The following is a 17,075-nucleotide window of genomic DNA, read 5'->3' on the forward strand; positions in this document are numbered from 1 at the left end:
GGGTAACACAGTCCAACTGCTTACTATGAGTCCACAAGTCGCAGCCTCTGGCTCAAGTGTGCAGAGCCGACGTTATGTATTTGGCTTTGGCGGTAGCGGTATTGGCAGTCTCGCGGTGCATCCGTCTCGGAAGTTCTTCGCAGTGGGTGAAAAGGGAGTGAAGCCCAACATCTCCATCTATCGCTACCCGGAACTAACGGTATCTCATGTATTACGGAATGGAACGGAACGCGCTTATGCCAGCGTGGAATTCAGCCAGGACGGCGAAACACTGGCATCTGTGGGCAGTGGCCCCGATTTCCTGTTAACAGTGTGGAAGTGGCGCGAGGAGCAGACGGTTCTTCGATGCAAAGCATTCGGACAAGACGTATTTAGTGTTCGTTTTGCTCCGACGGACAGTGGATTTCTCGCTACCAGTGGCGTCGGACACATCCGCCTCTGGAAGATGGCAGCCACTTTCACTGGTCTCAAACTACAGGGTGACATTGGGAAGTTCGGCAAAAGTGAGCTCAGTGACATCGAAGCTTTTTGCGTGCTCCCCGACAAAAAAGTATTGAGTGGCACGGAACGCGGCGTACTTTTGCTATGGGATGGCAATTTTATCAAGTGTGAGATCATGACATCCCGACGCCATCTTCCCCATGCCGGCACGATTAATGTTGTGGATTTCGATGAAGATGAGGACCATATCGTGACAGCAGGAAAAGATGGCTACGTGCGGTTTTGGAGCTTCGATTCCATTGACAGCGCGGATGTCCCGGCTGATGAGACTGTCGCTCTTGTCCCTATGAAGCGTCAGGTGCTGGTGATGCCTCAAATGGATATTCGTGCTGTGGTGAAGCAAGACACAGGTCGGTATCTTTTGCAGGATGGCGTCGGTGGTGTGCATTTACTGTTGCTTATCAACAATGATGAGCATCTCGTCGAGATGGACTATGTCCCCAACGACACGGGTCGTGCGACGGGGATTGCGTGTTCACCTTACGAGCATCTCGCAGCTACTTGTGGCGAAGATGGCGGTGTTCGTGCGTGGGATTATGTTTCCGGCACTTGTCTGATGGCTGTGTTTCCAGAGCTGCCATGCATCGAAGATCAAGACAATGGCGGTGAATACACGGCACTGGGAGCCGCTACCACGATTGCATGGGTGCCAAAGAGTGCTGCGGTGATTAATGATATCTTACCAGCGAGCAGACAGGTAGCAGTGGGCTTTGATGACGGTTTGGTGCGCATCCTACTAATGGACGTGGATCATCGTGCATGGGTACTCGTCAACGTATTCAAGCCACACAGCAAGCGTGTAACGTGCGTGGCGTATTCACACTCGGGTTCTTCTTTTGTGTCGGCTAGTGCGGATGGAACTTTCTTCCTCTTCCACGTCGTGCCCAATATCAAGTCATCCAAATTTGTTAAGTACCAGTCGGAGTACGAGCCTTACGGATTCCAGCGCGTACCAGCATCCGTGGTTGCTATTTGCTGGCGTGATGATGACGAGGCAGTTCTTGTCACACTAGCAAACGGTCAAGTTTTAGAATATTTCGTGCCCGGTGATCTGGACGGGAATACTGGGGGAGACACTGAGAGATCGGACACTACGACTACTGACGAGTCTATGTTTCAGCATGAAGCCTCTGCTGCAGAACGAGAATCGTTTGAGCTCCAGTTATCATCTCGTGAGTGGATGCTGAAACACAGGAACCGGTTTATGACTGTAAAGGAGCTAGAAATACTCGAGGCTCAATACCCAAACATTAGTTCTCCCGAGACGGAAGACAAAGTCCGTAACCAGTTCCAGGTAGAAGTCAAACCTGCGAATGGTAGAGCAAAGGCGTTGGCGGCTCTCTATACGCCAATGACAGAGCAAGACACCGAAGATCGCATCTATCTCAGCTGCCAAGCACCACTAGATGGTACGCTCTTCGTGGTTGAGCACGATCAGTCTACGCCGCTACAGGAGCTCGCGTCGGAGTCTGCTGGACAAATTACTTCACTCGCATTATCAACGTCCGAGCGATTCATCCTGTGCGGGTTATCGAACGGTAAATTCCAGCTTCGGAGCTCACGTAGACCTCACGCGTTCATTAGTAGTGAATTCCATGACTACGCACCTTCCACTAGCAACGACAAGCTGCATCTTGCAATGTCTTATGACGATTCGTATGTAGTCGCAGTTGGAAGTGACGGGAATCTGAGCATTTGCCGAATACACAGCAACAGAGTCGAGGAAGCGTCCAAGTTGTTTGCTGGGAAGTATGAGAGTGTCCTGGCTGAGGCTGATATCGCGCGTGACCAGGCTCGTGAGAAGCAAGAGTCAGTGCTGACAATGCAGCGGAAGGCGATGGAGGAAAAAGGCGAAGATGATCCTAGTAACGGCGGAGGCGCAGCAAGTACTGACTTGAGCGCGTTGCCTGCATTCCACGGAGCTAAAGCCTACGCTGCTTACATCGAGAACAAGCTGTCGCCTAGCGTTGCTGCTGCTAAGGATAAGGAAGAGTTCCTTGGTGTTATCCGTTTTGCGAGTGACGAGAAGAGTATCGATGGTCTCCCCAAGGCAACCTCACCGATTCGGGATGACGGTTCAAAGCCGCAAACTGGAGTTCCTGCCACAGCCTTGTTACAGTTAAGTGTGGAAGATATCACAAACTCGAAGGAAGCGTACACAATCGAGGATGCAAAACTGAAGAGTGAGGCTGATGCCAGAGCGAGGTCAACGCTAAGTAAACAGGACTCCACACGTGCTGTATTGAGTCAAATGCGCACTCAACTTCAAGAACTTCAAGCACAGGATGCTGCACTACCAGTTCAAAGTCGTGTCGATCCGGAGGAGTGGGAAATCGATCTGGACTATGGAGATCTGCTGACCAGACAGGGCGATGAGGCGTGCGATGAAGTGCGCAAGGAACTTGCATTCGCGGTGGAGAAAGAAGAGCTGTTACTGCTCAAGATGCGTGAAACCTACGTCGGTCCGCTAGCTGTAGAGCTGCTGACGTTGCGTGCATTTGAGAGTGGATTGAGCGTCCAGTCCTTCCGCACAATGAAGATGCCGGCAACTCTACAGAAACGACTGGCTGAAATCCACACTGCTGACGCTGCTGCCAAAAAACAATCATCGACAGGAGCGAAGGCCGGTCCAACAAGGCGAGCGTCAGTACTGGATATCATGGAGAAGGATACAGCGTTGGATGAGGACTTCCCCTTGAAAGAGGACGAACGGCGTAAGCTCATGTGTCACAACGATCCTGCTGTCGGTGGTAATGGAGCAACAGGTTGGTCGGGCGGTCCGTCGACAGTGCAGGAGACAGGTGGGTCGAAGTCCGTTCACGGCTTCGAAGCACGCAAACGACTACGCACGGAGCGAAAGGAGAGGCTAGCACGCTGGCAAAGCAGTAAACCAGGCGAGGATGCTGACGATCCGAGGGACGTTGTTGCTATCGCCTTCGCACAGCGTAATATGGGTGACTACAAACTGAAAACTTCTGCAGACTACGTGGTTCCAGAACACCAACGCGTCAATGCAGTGAAGAAACTACGACAAATGGCTCTGCTGGAAGAGAGTTTGTATGCTGCACGCCTGCGCTTCAATGCCAAAGTGCTTGAACTTCGTGAGTTGAAGGTGCAGTTGATTAATGAGCTGCATCGCGACCAAGAGCGACTAGTCGAGCTCCGTGCCGCACTAGCTTCAGGCGGGTCAACATCTGCTAAGACATCCACAGATCTAGTTGTTGACCTTCGCGAGTGGCCGGAGCAGCGAGAGCGTGTAAGCGATGCCGATATTGAGCTCTTCTTGCGTGAGAAGAAGGTGATATCGCACGCGCAGACTCAGACAGGGGAGACGGACTTGTCACTGTCACGCACAGGCGGAGCTGAAAAGCACCCTCAATCATTAGATCGATCTATCGCTGCTGTCGCTAGAACTCTTGAAGGAACTCTAGGAACTGAGGCAGCCACTGGGATCACTATTGGACATTTGCGTTTGCAGATGGATGAAGCCACTGCGGTGGCTACTGCTACCGCTGCGACTGCGTCGCCACCCACAGGTGGTCCAAATGGAGGAAATATGGACGAGGATGACGTCGTTATCCATGAATACTTGATGCGCCAAGAAGCACTACTGCTAGAACGGAAGCAACAACGTGAGATAGCAGCGTTTGATGCTGCGGTAGCGCATCTTCGTCGCGAGAAACTAACTCTAGAGGCTGGTTTTAAACAAGCGGAGCTTCGGCTGTTCACTCTTTTCAGCGAGTTGTCGCTCCTTGAGTCGTTCGAGAGCAAAGAGAACTTGTTGAGCAGTAAATTGGAGAAGAACAAAGGAGAAAAGGCTCAGATTGTGGCGGAACTGCGCGATGTACAAGACCTGCTAACGATTAAGAAGCGCGATCTCGACGAATGGGCGAAACAGGAGAAAGCAGTGCAAGCAGAGTTCCTTACTCTGGTGAATGGAGGAACGGGATCCAGTGCTACGCCTCACCCGAGCTTTGCGGCGCTGCAGAAGCTGTTTAAACGCAAGATCAAGCGAGCCAAGAAGAAGCCAACGACGGGTGGAAAGGAAGACGGGAAAGAGCCTGACAGTGCAAGGGATGGCGAGGAGCAGGAGGAAGGAGAGGAAGAAGATGATGATGATGAAGACGAGGACTACGACGAAGATGACGACGACGATGATGAAGAAGAAGAGGATACATGCCCCACCGGATGCGACTTGACACTGTACGAGAAGGTGCTGGCGTTGCGTGAGAAGCGTGCTGATGTAGACGACGCGATGGGTGAGCTGAACAAGGCGATCGAAGAGCTTCGCAAGGCAGGAGAGCGACAGGCAGCCAAGCAACGTGCGATTGACAAGGAACTGGCTGCGACGGAGCAGGATACGCAGCAGTTCCAGAGTGAAAAGCAGTCGCGCTTCAACCAGTTAGACGTCGTGGTGCCGCTCAGTACGCGGCAACTACGTTGTCTTGAGCCTCCGTCTCCGAACCAGCAGAATTGGGCTCTGCCCGCTCAAGCTGCTGGCTGCCTCGTGTTCACCACCCGCGCTTTCTCTGCATTATCAGAGCGGATCGAGTCGTTGCAAGCCGAGAACAAGCAGCTACGTCAGCAATTCCGTGATCTTCACAAGCAGCAGAACGTTCTTGCTCGAGAGAAACGCCAACAGCAAGAAGCCATTGCGCGAGCTCAGGATCGCAGCGAGCAGCTAATGCGACTTAAATTCGGACAGCTAGTGGATCTGGAGGTGCTGGATCGCGCTTGTGACGCGTCTTCGGTGGACGAATTGCAGACTCGCGTCAAGCTGCGCGAGGTTGAAGGTGAGCGAACACTGCGTCGTGCCAAACAGACACACCCACAACTTCAGCACGCCATTCTACAGGCGACCGAGCAGAACACTGCCTTGTTAGCACAGATCGCTGCGCTTACAGAGCGTCAGGCTGAACTGGAACGCGAACTCAATCGCCATCAGGGTGGTGGAAGTAGCAGTGGAGATGGTGGTGGGGTGCTCAGTATTGACGACGACGAGGCGTTAGCAGAACGTGAGATGAAGGAACGCAACAAGCTCGTGAGACTCGTCAAACTACAGGCTAGAGAAGTTGAAGCGCTCAAACAGGAGATCGGACTGCTACGTGGCAAGGATGGCAAGGTGTATGCGCCTCGCGTGTAAAGCTCGTTCTGATACAAAAATTAAGCACTTTTAAAAAGTGCTTTTAATTTTTTGCGTATTGAAAAAGACTTTTTTTCATCCTCTTATTATTACCAAAAAAAAACAAATACTACGCATTAATACTACCAGAAAAATGACAGTCCCTGCTAGATTCATCATAACCACGAAATGAAAGCCGCCATGTACTTTCAGTACAACTATAATGAACAGTTTGTGGGTCATAACATTGGAAAATATGTATAGTGAGCTCTGCCACCGATGAGACTTACAGCTATCTTCGAGAAGGATTTTATCAGTCGATACAATGTCCTACAGAATGTCGAGGTTCTCTGCCAATATATACATTACGGAAATGACGCGTGGTGTCGGATCGCGTCGAACATGCGTTGCAGTGAGTTCACTCGCTTGTAGGCCTCGTACGCTTCACGGAAACCGTCGCCATAGACCGGCGATATGTCGTTCTTGAGTTGGTGCATGTAAAACTTTCGCAGTCGACCCTGGTACGTGCGCTTCTTGGAGTTTTTGCGTTCCATCATGTGCTTGTACTTCAAGAACAAGTAGCTCATCAGTTGACAAATGCCTTCTTCGACCTGATCCACGTAAACCCCAATTCAGTCAGGAACAATCATCACCACTTCAACAGCACAAAACACATACCTTGGGAGGGATATGGTCAGGGAAGTTGTCGCTGAGTTTGATGTAAGCGTGGGTGGCTTCGTGTGCCAGAACGGAAGCCGTAAGGTCGTACGGTAGTCCATGCAGAATCAGGATCGCGTTCACTGAGCGTTTCTGTGATACAATCCAAAGACGCTTGATTAGTCCCTATCTATGTTTCACATTTTAAGACAAAAGATCAACCTTTTCGATGGAGGCCACTCGAGGAACTGCGTGCTTGCCAGAGCGGACCATATGCTGGATCTGGGAGACCTCGGACAAACAAAGACCACGAGTCACATGGCCTTCCACGGGCTTGTTTCCTTTCATCAGGGTTTTGGTCTTCTTGTGGGCGTTGCACTGTTCGTTCAGAACCGGAGACTCCACCAGGTACACTGGGATCTACAAATCAAATTCGGCGTTAGTACTGAAGACCACCACTGGCATTACTACAAAGACACCAACTGACAAACCTCGGGTAGATGAATGCCGATATCTCGCATGTATGTCCACACCTCTTTCACCACGCCCTGAGCCTGTAGACAACAGCCAGGTTATACATCTTAAACCCAAAAGTAATATCTTGTAAAGCCGCCATAAAGTACCTCGAGGGAATCAAGCACCAAATAGTTGCAGCAATCGTGGCAAACCTTGCGCCCGTCACTGAGTTTGTGGAACTCCCGTCCAGGAACAGTCGGCTGATACAACAAGTAGATGTCAACAAATCTAGCTTCAAGCTCTAAGCGATTGGTCTGTACGAACCTCCACACGCTGGCAACTGCAGCAGCGATCACGGTGTTCATGCTCGGCGCAGTACTTGAGATCCCCGAAAGGCATGACCTGCAGGAACGAAATGAATCCATGAATCGTTCCAATCCTCAACGGATTGATACATTTAAGATTCTATCGTACCTTGTACGAAATCTTCTGTGTGCCTGGTTGGTACGGAATGAATCCTTCGCACACGTCGCAGCTGTAATTGAAGTTGAATATAACCACATTATCAGTATGTTGTGCCTTAGACAGCAGAGTGTTTGTCACGTACCGCGGGTGGTAGAGCTGTTTGTAGCACTCGTGGTGGTAGTACTCTCCGTCCTTGACTTGGAACTTGCTCGTTGTGAACTTCCCATTGCATGCAGCGCAACGGAAACAGTCTGGGTGGTAGGCCTTGCCATCCACATTGACGCGTTGTCCAAATCTGTGTCAACCCAAACAAGTTAGTGCACAATCTTCGTTTTCGAGAATAAAAGCACCAACTCACTTGATTTCACCCTTGCATCCAGGACACTTCATGATGCGGATTGCATCACAAGCTGCACAGGTAGGCGCGGCATCGTTCGTGTTGAAATACGTGCAGCTGGGGCAGTTCCAGCCTCCTCCGTTCCCATTGGACTTGGCATTGCCGTTCGACTTGACGTTCGCGTTCTTACTGCAGTTCTCCTTCTGCACAGGACTGTTGTACTTGCCGTTCTGCACTGGCTTGCCACCTCCCATTCTAGTCGTGGTGGTGGTTTTCGTGATTGGCTTGGACTTCGGAGCGCATTCCGGATGGTAGTTGCCACCATTGACAACTTGGAAGCGACTGGGCAGCGGACGTTTGCATCCCGTGCAGCAGAAACAGTCCGGATGGTAGGTTTTGCCGTTCACATGAAGACGCTTGCCATATCTGCAGCAATAGAATGAAAAAAGGTGATGAGAAATGCACTGATCTGAGGCGAAGAAGAAGAGCAAACTTACTTGATCTCGCCCTTGCACGTGGGGCATTGAAGCACACGGATGGCATTGCAGGCCCCACAGTTGGCGGCCGAGTCGTTGGCGTTCAGGAACGTGCACTGCACGCAGGTCCAGCCCATAGCTGCAGACTGTCGACTTGTTCTTGAGCCGGTAAATTCGGAAGTGGGTGTTGCTGACTGATTTGCTGTGAACTTCATTATGGCATCAGATCCTCAGATCTGATACTGACACACTATCGAAAAGAATATGATATGCCGTTCCGCGACATGCGTGCACTTCCAGAAACTGCCAAGATCACTCTGGAAAAATGGTGCGTGGTCCGTCAGCGTATCATGCGTAGCGAGGCTCTTAGAGGCTCCACGCAGTGGGTGAGTGTAGTGAGTGTGTTGTCAGGGACTGACACGTTTGCTCGCGCTGTGAATGGTCGCTTTCTGCCCGCATAGAGCTCCTCAGAAGCATCCAAGAACGCCAACGCCAACTCCGCATCTAATGCCCCGACAGGCGGCCCTACGGACGGCCAGGATCTCACAGTCTTCGTGCGTGATCAATTGCTATTGTTCTAATTGTGTATGTGCTAATTGCTGCGTGTTGGTGCTACTGGGCTGCCGCAACAGGTGCAAAGTCTGCTGGAGCAAATGGTGCGTGTCTTACTAAAGTTGCAGCGTTTGCTCTGAAGCTGCAGGTGCTGACAGTATGAATCTTTTTGTCTATCGTCTCTACAGCAATCGCGATTCGCACAGATGTCGGACGCCATCATCGGAAGAAATATCCTTTTCACAAATTCATCATTGCATGTTCTTGGCAGATAGCGATGAGAATATGTGTGTTGGGTTTCCTTGACTGTTTCGGTGTGCGCTTTGCTGCTGCGATGGAAATGCACTCGACGAAATGGGATCGCGTATCGACGAGCTAGAGAAATCCATCGCAGACCTCATGGAGCAGGTAACAACTACAGCCATATCGTATGATACTACAAAGGAATTTGACTGATGTCGTGTACTTACAGACAAACGAAGATGGCAGCGACAAGAACCAGGAGCCGACTAGCGAAGCTGCGGCTGCCAAGGACAAGGTCGAGAGTGTGTAAAGTGGATACCAGTTCTCTTCAAGACAGCAACATCTTTCTTCAAGCAATATCAACACACACACGACGCATTTAAATTCGCTTTTGCTTTGATTTCTCGTTTGCAAACAGTAAATTACTTGTCGGCATCTTCCTACATGTGTCCATCTAATAGAGAAAACCAGAACGAAAGCAGCAAAATACTAAAAGGCCAACGAGGACACTTGCCGTCGTCTAAAAGGTCGCTCGCCATCCAAGACGCGCTTAGTCCTTCTTGTCCTTGAACTCAGCGTCGTGCACGTTCTCGTCCTTGTCGTCGCTGGACGCACCCTCGCCCTGCTGCGACTTGTAGACAGCCTCACCGATCTTCATCGACATCTTCTGCACCTCCTCAAGAGCAGCCTTGATCTCCTCCGTGTTGTCGCCCTCCGACTTGGTTCGCAGGTCGGCAAGAGCAGCCTTCACCTTCTCCAGGGTCTCAGCGTCAATCTTGTCCTCGTGCTCCTTCAGCGTCTTCTCCGTTGAGTACAGCGTCGAGTCAGCCTCGTTCTTGGCCTCAATCAGCTCCTTACGCTGCTGGTCAGCGGCGGCGTTGGCCTCAGCGTCAGCAACCATCTTCTCGATCTCAGCCTCGGACAGACCGCCGCTCGACTGGATCACAATGTTCTGCTCCTTGCCCGTGGCCTTGTCACGAGCACCGACGTTGACGATTCCGTTGGCGTCAATGTCGAAGCTCACCTCAATCTGAGGGACACCACGAGGGGCAGGCGGGATGCCCACCAAGTCGAAGTTGCCCAGCAGCTTGTTGTCGGCAGCCATCTCACGCTCACCCTGCAGCACCTTGATGCCCACCTGAGTCTGCGAGTCAGCAGCCGTCGAGAACACCTGCGACTTCTTGGTCGGGATGGTCGTGTTACGCGGGATGAGCTTGGTGAACACACCGCCCAAAGTCTCAATACCCAGAGACAGAGGAGTCACATCCAGCAGCAGAATGTCCTTCACGTCACCACGCAGCACGCCACCCTGGATAGCAGCGCCCATAGCCACGACCTCATCCGGGTTCACGCCCTTTGAGGGCTTCTTGCCGAAGAACTCCTCCACCGTCGTCTGCACCTTGGGCATACGCGACATACCGCCGACCAGAATGACCTCGTTGATTTCGCTCTTGTCCAGACCAGCGTCCTTGACGCACTTCTTGCAGGGGCCCATAGTACGCTCAATTAGCTTGCCCACCAGCTTCTCGAAGGTGGCACGCGTGATCTTCATGTTCAAGTGCTTGGGGCCGGTAGCGTCGGCCGTGATGAAAGGCAGACTGATGTCCGTCTGGGCCAGACCATCAAGCTCACGCTTGGCCTTCTCAGCGGCCTCACGCAGACGCTGCATGGCCAGGTTGTCACCCGACAGGTCGATGCTCGTCTCCTTCTTGAACTCGTCCACGAGGTAACGCAGCAGCTCCTCATCGAAGTCCTCACCGCCAAGCAGCGTGTCACCGTTGGTCGACTTGACCTCGAACACACCGCCCGAGATCTCCAGGATCGACACATCGAAGGTACCGCCACCCAGGTCGAACACAGCAATGACCTTACCGTCGGCCTTGTCCATACCGTAGGCCAGAGCAGCAGCCGTAGGCTCGTTGATAATACGGAGCACGTCCAGACCGGCAATCTTACCGGCGTCCTTGGTAGCCTGACGCTGCGAGTCGTTGAAGTAGGCCGGGACCGTCACGACGGCCTGGGTCACAGGCTTGCCGAGGAAACCATCGGCGGTCTCCTTCATCTTAGTCAGCACCATGGAGCCGATCTGCGAGGGCGAGTACTTCGTGCCCTTGGCCTCGACCCACGCGTCCTTGCCGTTGTTGCCCTTAACAATCTTGTACGATACGACCTTGGACACCTCCTGGGTCTCCTTGTCGTCGAACTTACGGCCGATCAGACGCTTGACGGCGTAGAAAGTGTTCTCCGGGTTAGTCACAGCCTGGCGCTTGGCGGGCATGCCGACAAGACGCTCGTCGTTGTCCAGGATGGCCACAACCGAGGGCGTCGTGCGAGCACCCTCCGAGTTCTCAATCACACGCGCGGTCTTGCCCTCCATGACGGCCACGCACGAGTTGGTCGTACCCAGGTCAATACCGATGACCTCCGAGCCAGCGGCGGCCGAGAACATGCGCTTGGCAGCGGCAGGGGCGGGGTTGCGAGCGGCGAGACGCAGCATATTTCTATAAGGGTCCGGGAATCTGCGGTTGAGGGGAAATGCGCAAATTTGCGATTGAAGCCCCGTCAAAAACCTTGTCAAAGGGCCTCGTCAGCCACTCGCTGGGCCATACGTACTTGAGCTTTGGGGTCTCAAATTACTGTCGCAGCCCGTAATCTAGAACATACCGTCTTCAGTTTATAGAGCAAGTGTATAAAACGTCAAGGGTCCTTGGACTATTTTATGCTGACCTTATGTTTCAATATTAAGTTTGTATGATAGGCTATCAAGTTTTGAATTTACCCTTTTTGTTGGATAATGCTTGCCGGACCTTTTTCTTGTGGACGGTCAGTCCGATCTCATCGGAGACATCTCGATGGAGACCCTAGCTTGCCTTCGAGAAGCGTCGGAGGAGGAGGCACCAGTGCAATGGAACTACCAGTGTAACATGGATGGTTACATGATGAAGCTCTGAAGTGCAGTGATTGAGCTCTTTGATGCCCGCTCTGCCAAATTTGGGCAAGTTTCTCTTCATTCGTTTACCATGATCTCTTTATTTTGGATCCTTCCAGAACATCAAGGAAGGAATGATTGTCTGGTCGCACTTAAGTGGATCTGACCGCGACACACAGTCCTGCAAAAACAGCGGAAGGCCATCAACGCGGAGGCAAGAGCAGGCAATGGTGTCGCTGTTCGGCAAGAAGAAGGAGGGAAGGACGCTGCGCCCGCGCGTGCGCCGTGCAACTCCTCTCATGGACATCGGTCTGGCAGTAATCCTGGGTGCCGTCACGGGTGTTTACATCTTCAAAGACACGATGCAGCGTTGGCAGATTTCTGAGGGCGAGTACGTGGCAGCGGAGGTCAGCAAGGCCAATCAAGCAGCACAGAATGCGCAGACTTCAGCGGCCCAGGATGCAACAAGGAATTAGATAAGTAGAAACGTCCTTAATGGCAGCAAAAACACTGTGCCAATCCGGTTTCCTGCTGTGTTAGAAAGGTTTAGCAAGACTCAAGTATCTCAGTGACTCATGCGATTGTACTGGGCGGCCTGCAACTCCTGCAGAGACGTAAGTCGTTAATATATAGGCGATAGGCAAAGTGCTGCGGTGGTCGTTGGCCTGCCAGCAGTGCCAGGTCAACGCTGGTATTAAAGCGTACAGACTGTACGGGACAGTGTTTGGCACCATAATTCACATGTCAGCGCTGGTGTGGTGCACCCCACGAAATGCAATTCCGGTTTTTAACCAATCAAGTATCTTTCTCTCATTTGGCTTTAGTAGGAACGCACACCAATATGAGTGACGTCGCGCAGATCCTGGGTCTTGCGGGGCCTAAGTCGGGTGCCAATGGAGCTGCAGCGAGTGACCTGGACCAGCTTAAGCCGTCAGGTGCGTCACCTTCCGTACGAGGAAAGTCGAGCGGCAATGCCAGCAAGCAGAAGAAGCTCACAGGCATGCAGCGGGAGGTACTGGAGCTGCTAGAGAGCAGTCACCGCGCCAGTCACGCGCTGTATCAAGGTTTCGGCAAAACAAGTCTGAAGCAAAAGTGGCAAGAACGCAAGAAGTCTCCTGCCGTCAAATGGATCCGTAAGTCCTTCCGGAATCCAGCGCGTGCGGCGCTAGCGGGCGAGAATGGGGAGGAAGGCCTGACGCTCACACACTGGGGGAAGGCCCACTTGGAGCAGCCCGACTACGTATTTGCCAGATTCAACGTTAAGAGTGAAGTTACCAGCTACACGGACAAGGAATATGAGGCAGCGCTAGCGCATCATCAAGACCCGATGATGAAGTGGAGCAAGGAGGAGATGGATCTGCTGATGAAACTCTGCCAACGCTTCGATCTGCGGTAAGCTGCAGCATTGTGCCTATAATGTGGCTACAAGGGCGTCTGAAAGATATATTGATGTTTTATGCAGGTGGGTCGTCATCTCGGACAAGTATAATTCCAACCCGATCGCTAAAGGCGCACCGAGATCTGTCGAGGATATTAAGTACTGCTACTACGAGGTGACGCGGCTGCTAGCTGAATACAGAGACAAAAAGGAACTGGAGAAGAAGGTTTCAGCTGCCACCCCAGCAGCCAGTGCTTCCACTCCAGTATCTCCTGCAGCGACCGGAGTAACGACTCCTGTTGCAACAATTACTGAGACTGCAAGTACTTCATCTACTCCAATCCCTGCAACGCCTACTTCTTCTACGTCCGAGCACTACAAATTCAACATCGCCTACGAGAAACAGCGCAAGAGACAGCTGGATCTCGCATTCTCTCGGACTGTTGAGGAGGAGAACGAGATTCGTCGTCTAAATGATGAGCTGCGAGGTGTGGAGCAGCAACTTAAGAAGGTGGCAGTTAGAGCAGATCTCAAGAAGAAGAAGGAGCTGGCTGATGTGCCTTACGAGATCAAGCGCACGCTTCCCACGGGTGTAATTCTACGGAGCTCGTTGCTAGCGCTTCCTCAGCAAAAACATGCGCTGAGTGCCAAGCTGTTGAAGAAGCTGCAGCTTCTGTTAGATGAGATGGGCGTGCCTGCCCGTCCAATGCCTACGAAGCCCGTGTGCGAAACATTTGACAAGCTGCGTCAAGACGCTGTGGGATTGCTATCACTGAGGAAGCACCTCAAGAGTAAACAGAACGAAGTTCAAGCGCTGCGTGAACGCTATCACGCGCTCACTGGCCAGGAGTACAAGCCAATCACGACTCCCGTCACTATGTCCGGTAAGATGTTCGCTCAAGTTACCTTCTCTAATAAACTCTCCGCTAACTTAACTGAGTGTAAGTAGAACGACCAGGAGATGCAGCGCTGGCCGACGGTAGTAACTCCGCTACTTCAGCGGCGAACTACACATTGACAGGTGCGAAATGTTGCTGTTCTACTGATCGTTTGATCCTTCTAATCGTATCGTGCTCATGTGGATACAGGCAAGACGTCAAAGCACTCGGAGAAGGCCATCCGCGCCGCCAAGCGACGCAGCTCAAGCGGTCATCCTGGTCTTCCGGCCAAACGCAACAAGAAAGTTCTCCGTTAATCCTCTGAATACCAAACTGAAGCTGACTTTGTGCTCATTCTTCTGTCTCGAAATCTGCAACGAATAACTTGAAACATTGTTCAATGTATCTACACCGCACTGCTCATCAAGTCTATCTATTCTACATTCGCCGATGATCATGCGTAGCTATTCCCTATCTGTTTTTATGGACAATATCACGTGCCCATGGGGGAGATCTTTCTTTTTTTTTTACTTTTTTTCATATTTTTTCATGGGGGCATTTTTCATCTTTTTCTCCTCTTCTCCCTCTTTTCTCAAGCCATGAGCTCTTGTTCTAGCTCTCTCTTGTTGACAGCGTCGCTTGCTAGTAGTACGGGTGGAAGCCACGTCCCCGACCTCCGCGGAATCCCCCACGGGGTGGACCACGGCCACGTCCTCGCCCCCGTCCTCGGCCACGACCTCCACGTCCACCACGGGACATGTTGAATCCACGTACGTTCTGCCGCTTGGGGGTGACCTTGAGCTGCCGGCCACGGAACATCGTGTCGTTCAGCAGTAGAGCGCTCTCCACGGCGTCGCGTGAGGCGAACTCAATGTACGCGTAGCCCTTGGGCTGGCCCGTGAACTTGTCGCACAGGATCGTCACGCGGTTGATGGTGCCGCACGACTGGAAGAGAGCCTGAAGCTCCTCGGGCGTGCTGCCGTAGTCTACCTGACCAATGTAAATGGACGTATCGTCCATCTGTGCCGGCTGTGCGTTGGCTGCAGCTCCTGCAGCTCCGCCGCTCATCTCGTTGAGGGTCGAGGCAGTGTTCTTGCCCATCTGGGACTCCACCTCGGACTGCATCTCGCTCAACTTGGCGGCTTCTTCCTCCATCTCCTTCACACGGCGCTTCATGTCTTCGATCTCGGCATCTACGGCCTCGGCAGACTCCTCAGGAGCCGCAGCGGTCTCTCCATCCGTCTTTGGAGCCTCCGACTCGCCCACAAGACTCGCCGCCTCCGCCTCCAGCTTGCTCACGTCCACCGCTTCGTCCGCCATCGCTACTTGTCTTGCTATTTGTATGTGCCAGCGATGGTAAAAAGTCTCCACTGGAAACCTCTGTAAATGAGTTCAGCATTATATTGTAGAAGGTTTTATGTTTAATTCATGTACTCGTGATGTTCTGTACACAACTAGTTCATGCACAACTTGGACGATGGAAGCGCCCGGTTCGCAGATCCAGGACCTGCTAGCGTCATGGGATGATGCTACGGCGCCTATAGACGCGCGTGTGAGAGAGGATCCGCTACTCTTCGCGCCGGTATCAGATATTGTCGCTAAGCGCCCCAAGAGTCCAGAATCTGAGGCCTGTAATGCTCTGTGTCGCCCGTGGGAACACAAGGACTTCCTATCGCGCGTCAGCAGCTTCTCCATCGTCTCTTGGTTCGCAAAGCCAGACGTGATCAGTGCACTCGAGTGTTCTCGATATGGATGGATAAACTCAGCTCCTGACCAACTGTATTGCAACTGGTAAGGGAGAAGGATAAAAAGGTGATAGAAAACCTTAATTCTGACACGTTTTGGTGCAGTTGCAAGCAGTTTTTGTGCTTCAAGATCGACGGCAAATTGAGCGATACTGGTGCGCTTAAAGTGGCTAAGATATTCGCTGGGCAGCTCGTAACGGGACATACTCAGCTCTGTCCGTGGCGAGGCAATCCGTCTCCAGAAGCTTTTATGACGGTGAGGACAATGGAGTTATAGGGCGAATGCAACAGTAATTTTTATTAACTGTGATTCTCTGTCTACAGCTTCCTATTGCGACTAAGCGCCAAGTGTACGAGACGTTTATGGATCGACTAGAAGGATTGGTGGCTCAAATGCACAAGAACGACGAGTTTCACAACCGAGTGAGAAGTATTCATGTCGTGGATGCCGTGACAGCCAAGATATTAAAAGAAGCAGATGCTACTGAAGACTCTGCAGCTACTCTTAGTACTGCAATGCTCGCATCAAAGCTGTCGGCGAGGATTCCACTGCTAAACGATGCTCCCGTCAGCTCTGAAGCGCTCGTTAACGCTGCTTTGCTGATCACGTGTGGGTGGCAATTTGATGGTAAGAGCGTGGAAATGCTATGGTGCGGATCTTGCAATCGACGGTGGCAAGCATCCCCAAAGACGGTCAGCAAGAGGAGCGATGAAGAAGGGAGTGAACCACCTGCAAAGCGCGTAAAGGCTGACTCATCGCAGCCCGTTGATCTGCTGTCACAGCATCGACACTTTTGTCCTTGGGTGGCTGGGCGTAAATCTACTGGAGTTGATGACTATGGCGAGATCGACCCGAAGCTGTGGGAGTTCATCAAGCTGCCGGGATGGAGGCAATATGCTCAGGTAATGTCATATGACCGAATTGCTTGAATGAATATTTAACCTAAAGGTTGTTTCTGGACAGTGTTTGAGTTTCCTAGGTAATCCGGAGGATCGAGCTGTCGTAGCTGGGACTTCTAACGACTCGCAAGAAGTGAAAGTGTGCGATCCAGTGGAAGCACTAGAGTCAGTACGAGCTGTACTGGGCCTTTAACGCAGTTGAAATCAAGGTTTGTGGCTAACAGTGAGCTCGAGAATGTCAGCATTGATATACGTATGAGAAGATGCGTGATTGTCGTTTCGACGGATGTTGTCTATTGATATGCTCATCATACTCACTTTTATCAGACCCAAAATATTCAGGGACTGGCAGAAGATGAGCGACGACGAACAGGTGTTGAGTGAAGATGACGGTGCTGATCTGTTTGAAAGTGACTCTGAAGATCAGGGCAGTGAA

The 17,075-nt window shown here is 51.9% G+C and overlaps 8 protein-coding genes across 10 annotated transcripts in view; 5 read left to right on the plus strand and 3 right to left on the minus strand.

Moving 5' to 3' along the window:
• Positions 1-5,771, plus strand: part of PPTG_18271 (hypothetical protein) — a gene marked incomplete at its 5' end in the record, with an annotated part of 8,133 nt that extends 2,362 nt beyond the window's left edge. The window contains one exon of the mRNA XM_008916327.1: positions 97-5,771. Within this exon, the coding sequence (XP_008914575.1) occupies positions 97-5,644 (5,548 nt within the window). The 3' untranslated portion in view covers positions 5,645-5,771. The remainder of the gene's footprint in view (positions 1-96) is intronic.
• Positions 5,724-8,282, minus strand: PPTG_18272 (hypothetical protein). The gene is made up of 10 exons (XM_008916328.1): positions 8,036-8,282; positions 7,560-7,964; positions 7,344-7,496; positions 7,211-7,271; positions 7,061-7,138; positions 6,904-6,996; positions 6,772-6,834; positions 6,503-6,700; positions 6,302-6,433; positions 5,724-6,234 (listed from the first exon to the last, which is right to left on the minus strand). The coding sequence occupies exons 1-10, from the start codon at positions 8,227-8,229 to the stop codon at positions 5,989-5,991; spliced, it is 1,623 nt and encodes a 540-aa protein (XP_008914576.1). The 5' UTR covers positions 8,230-8,282; the 3' UTR covers positions 5,724-5,988.
• PPTG_18273 (hypothetical protein) lies at positions 8,259-9,330 on the plus strand. Its single transcript, XM_008916329.1, has 6 exons — positions 8,259-8,342; positions 8,476-8,568; positions 8,647-8,670; positions 8,755-8,797; positions 8,913-8,974; positions 9,039-9,330. Exons 1-6 carry the CDS (start codon positions 8,340-8,342, stop codon positions 9,117-9,119), a joined length of 306 nt encoding a protein of 101 aa, XP_008914577.1. The 5' UTR covers positions 8,259-8,339; the 3' UTR covers positions 9,120-9,330.
• PPTG_18274 (chaperone dnaK) lies at positions 9,183-11,412 on the minus strand. Its single transcript, XM_008916330.1, has one exon. It carries the CDS (start codon positions 11,304-11,306, stop codon positions 9,360-9,362), a length of 1,947 nt encoding a protein of 648 aa, XP_008914578.1. The 5' UTR covers positions 11,307-11,412; the 3' UTR covers positions 9,183-9,359.
• A 205-nt stretch (positions 11,413-11,617) lies between these two features.
• PPTG_18275 (hypothetical protein) lies at positions 11,618-12,538 on the plus strand. Its single transcript, XM_008916331.1, has one exon. The coding sequence runs from the start codon at positions 11,873-11,875 to the stop codon at positions 12,212-12,214; it is 342 nt and encodes a 113-aa protein (XP_008914579.1). The 5' UTR covers positions 11,618-11,872; the 3' UTR covers positions 12,215-12,538.
• Positions 12,539-12,545: 7 nt separating this feature from the next.
• On the plus strand, positions 12,546-14,507 carry PPTG_18276 (hypothetical protein). 3 transcript variants are annotated; one of them, XM_008916333.1, is made up of 4 exons: positions 12,546-13,130; positions 13,201-14,000; positions 14,066-14,137; positions 14,205-14,507. In XM_008916333.1, exons 1-4 carry the CDS (start codon positions 12,580-12,582, stop codon positions 14,309-14,311), a joined length of 1,530 nt encoding a protein of 509 aa, XP_008914581.1. In that variant the 5' UTR covers positions 12,546-12,579; the 3' UTR covers positions 14,312-14,507. The 3 variants fall into 3 exon arrangements, with proteins under 3 accessions (XP_008914581.1, XP_008914582.1, XP_008914580.1); XM_008916334.1 differs by having other exon boundaries at positions 13,201-14,137; XM_008916332.1 differs by having other exon boundaries at positions 14,066-14,507.
• On the minus strand, positions 13,889-15,368 carry PPTG_18277 (hypothetical protein). Its single transcript, XM_008916335.1, has one exon. The coding sequence runs from the start codon at positions 15,312-15,314 to the stop codon at positions 14,637-14,639; it is 678 nt and encodes a 225-aa protein (XP_008914583.1). The 5' UTR covers positions 15,315-15,368; the 3' UTR covers positions 13,889-14,636.
• Positions 15,369-15,448: 80 nt separating this feature from the next.
• PPTG_18278 (hypothetical protein) lies at positions 15,449-16,905 on the plus strand. Its single transcript, XM_008916336.1, has 4 exons — positions 15,449-15,785; positions 15,845-15,995; positions 16,064-16,642; positions 16,704-16,905. Exons 1-4 carry the CDS (start codon positions 15,472-15,474, stop codon positions 16,830-16,832), a joined length of 1,173 nt encoding a protein of 390 aa, XP_008914584.1. The 5' UTR covers positions 15,449-15,471; the 3' UTR covers positions 16,833-16,905.
• The last annotated feature ends 170 nt before the right edge of the window (positions 16,906-17,075 follow it).

This window comes from Phytophthora parasitica, assembly GCF_000247585.1.
Source record: "Phytophthora parasitica INRA-310 unplaced genomic scaffold supercont2.82, whole genome shotgun sequence".
NCBI classification, from domain to species: domain Eukaryota; phylum Oomycota; class Peronosporomycetes; order Peronosporales; family Peronosporaceae; genus Phytophthora; species Phytophthora nicotianae.

Excerpts from the sequence above, each read along its gene's own strand:
- PPTG_18272 (XM_008916328.1), bottom strand. The coding sequence starts at position 8,229 with ATGAAGTTCACAGCAAATCAGTCAGCAACACCCACTTCCGAATTTACC. Across the intron at positions 7,139-7,210 it reads CACAGAAGATTTCGTACAAG|GTCATGCCTTTCGGGGATCT; the intron begins GTACGATAGAAT and ends TCGTTCCTGCAG. Across the intron at positions 6,701-6,771 it reads TCGGCATTCATCTACCCGAG|ATCCCAGTGTACCTGGTGGA; the intron begins GTTTGTCAGTTG and ends TTTGATTTGTAG.
- PPTG_18273 (XM_008916329.1), top strand. Across the intron at positions 8,569-8,646 it reads GCCAGGATCTCACAGTCTTC|GTGCAAAGTCTGCTGGAGCA; the intron begins GTGCGTGATCAA and ends CTGCCGCAACAG. Across the intron at positions 8,975-9,038 it reads TCGCAGACCTCATGGAGCAG|ACAAACGAAGATGGCAGCGA; the intron begins GTAACAACTACA and ends GTGTACTTACAG.
- PPTG_18274 (XM_008916330.1), bottom strand. The coding sequence starts at position 11,306 with ATGCTGCGTCTCGCCGCTCGCAACCCCGCCCCTGCCGCTGCCAAGCGC.
- PPTG_18275 (XM_008916331.1), top strand. The coding sequence starts at position 11,873 with ATGATTGTCTGGTCGCACTTAAGTGGATCTGACCGCGACACACAGTCC.
- PPTG_18276 (XM_008916332.1), top strand. The coding sequence starts at position 12,580 with ATGAGTGACGTCGCGCAGATCCTGGGTCTTGCGGGGCCTAAGTCGGGT. Across the intron at positions 13,131-13,200 it reads TGCCAACGCTTCGATCTGCG|GTGGGTCGTCATCTCGGACA; the intron begins GTAAGCTGCAGC and ends TGTTTTATGCAG. Across the intron at positions 14,001-14,065 it reads GACTCCCGTCACTATGTCCG|AACGACCAGGAGATGCAGCG; the intron begins GTAAGATGTTCG and ends GAGTGTAAGTAG.
- PPTG_18277 (XM_008916335.1), bottom strand. The coding sequence starts at position 15,314 with ATGGCGGACGAAGCGGTGGACGTGAGCAAGCTGGAGGCGGAGGCGGCG.
- PPTG_18278 (XM_008916336.1), top strand. The coding sequence starts at position 15,472 with ATGGAAGCGCCCGGTTCGCAGATCCAGGACCTGCTAGCGTCATGGGAT. Across the intron at positions 15,786-15,844 it reads GACCAACTGTATTGCAACTG|TTGCAAGCAGTTTTTGTGCT; the intron begins GTAAGGGAGAAG and ends GTTTTGGTGCAG. Across the intron at positions 15,996-16,063 it reads CTCCAGAAGCTTTTATGACG|CTTCCTATTGCGACTAAGCG; the intron begins GTGAGGACAATG and ends CTCTGTCTACAG.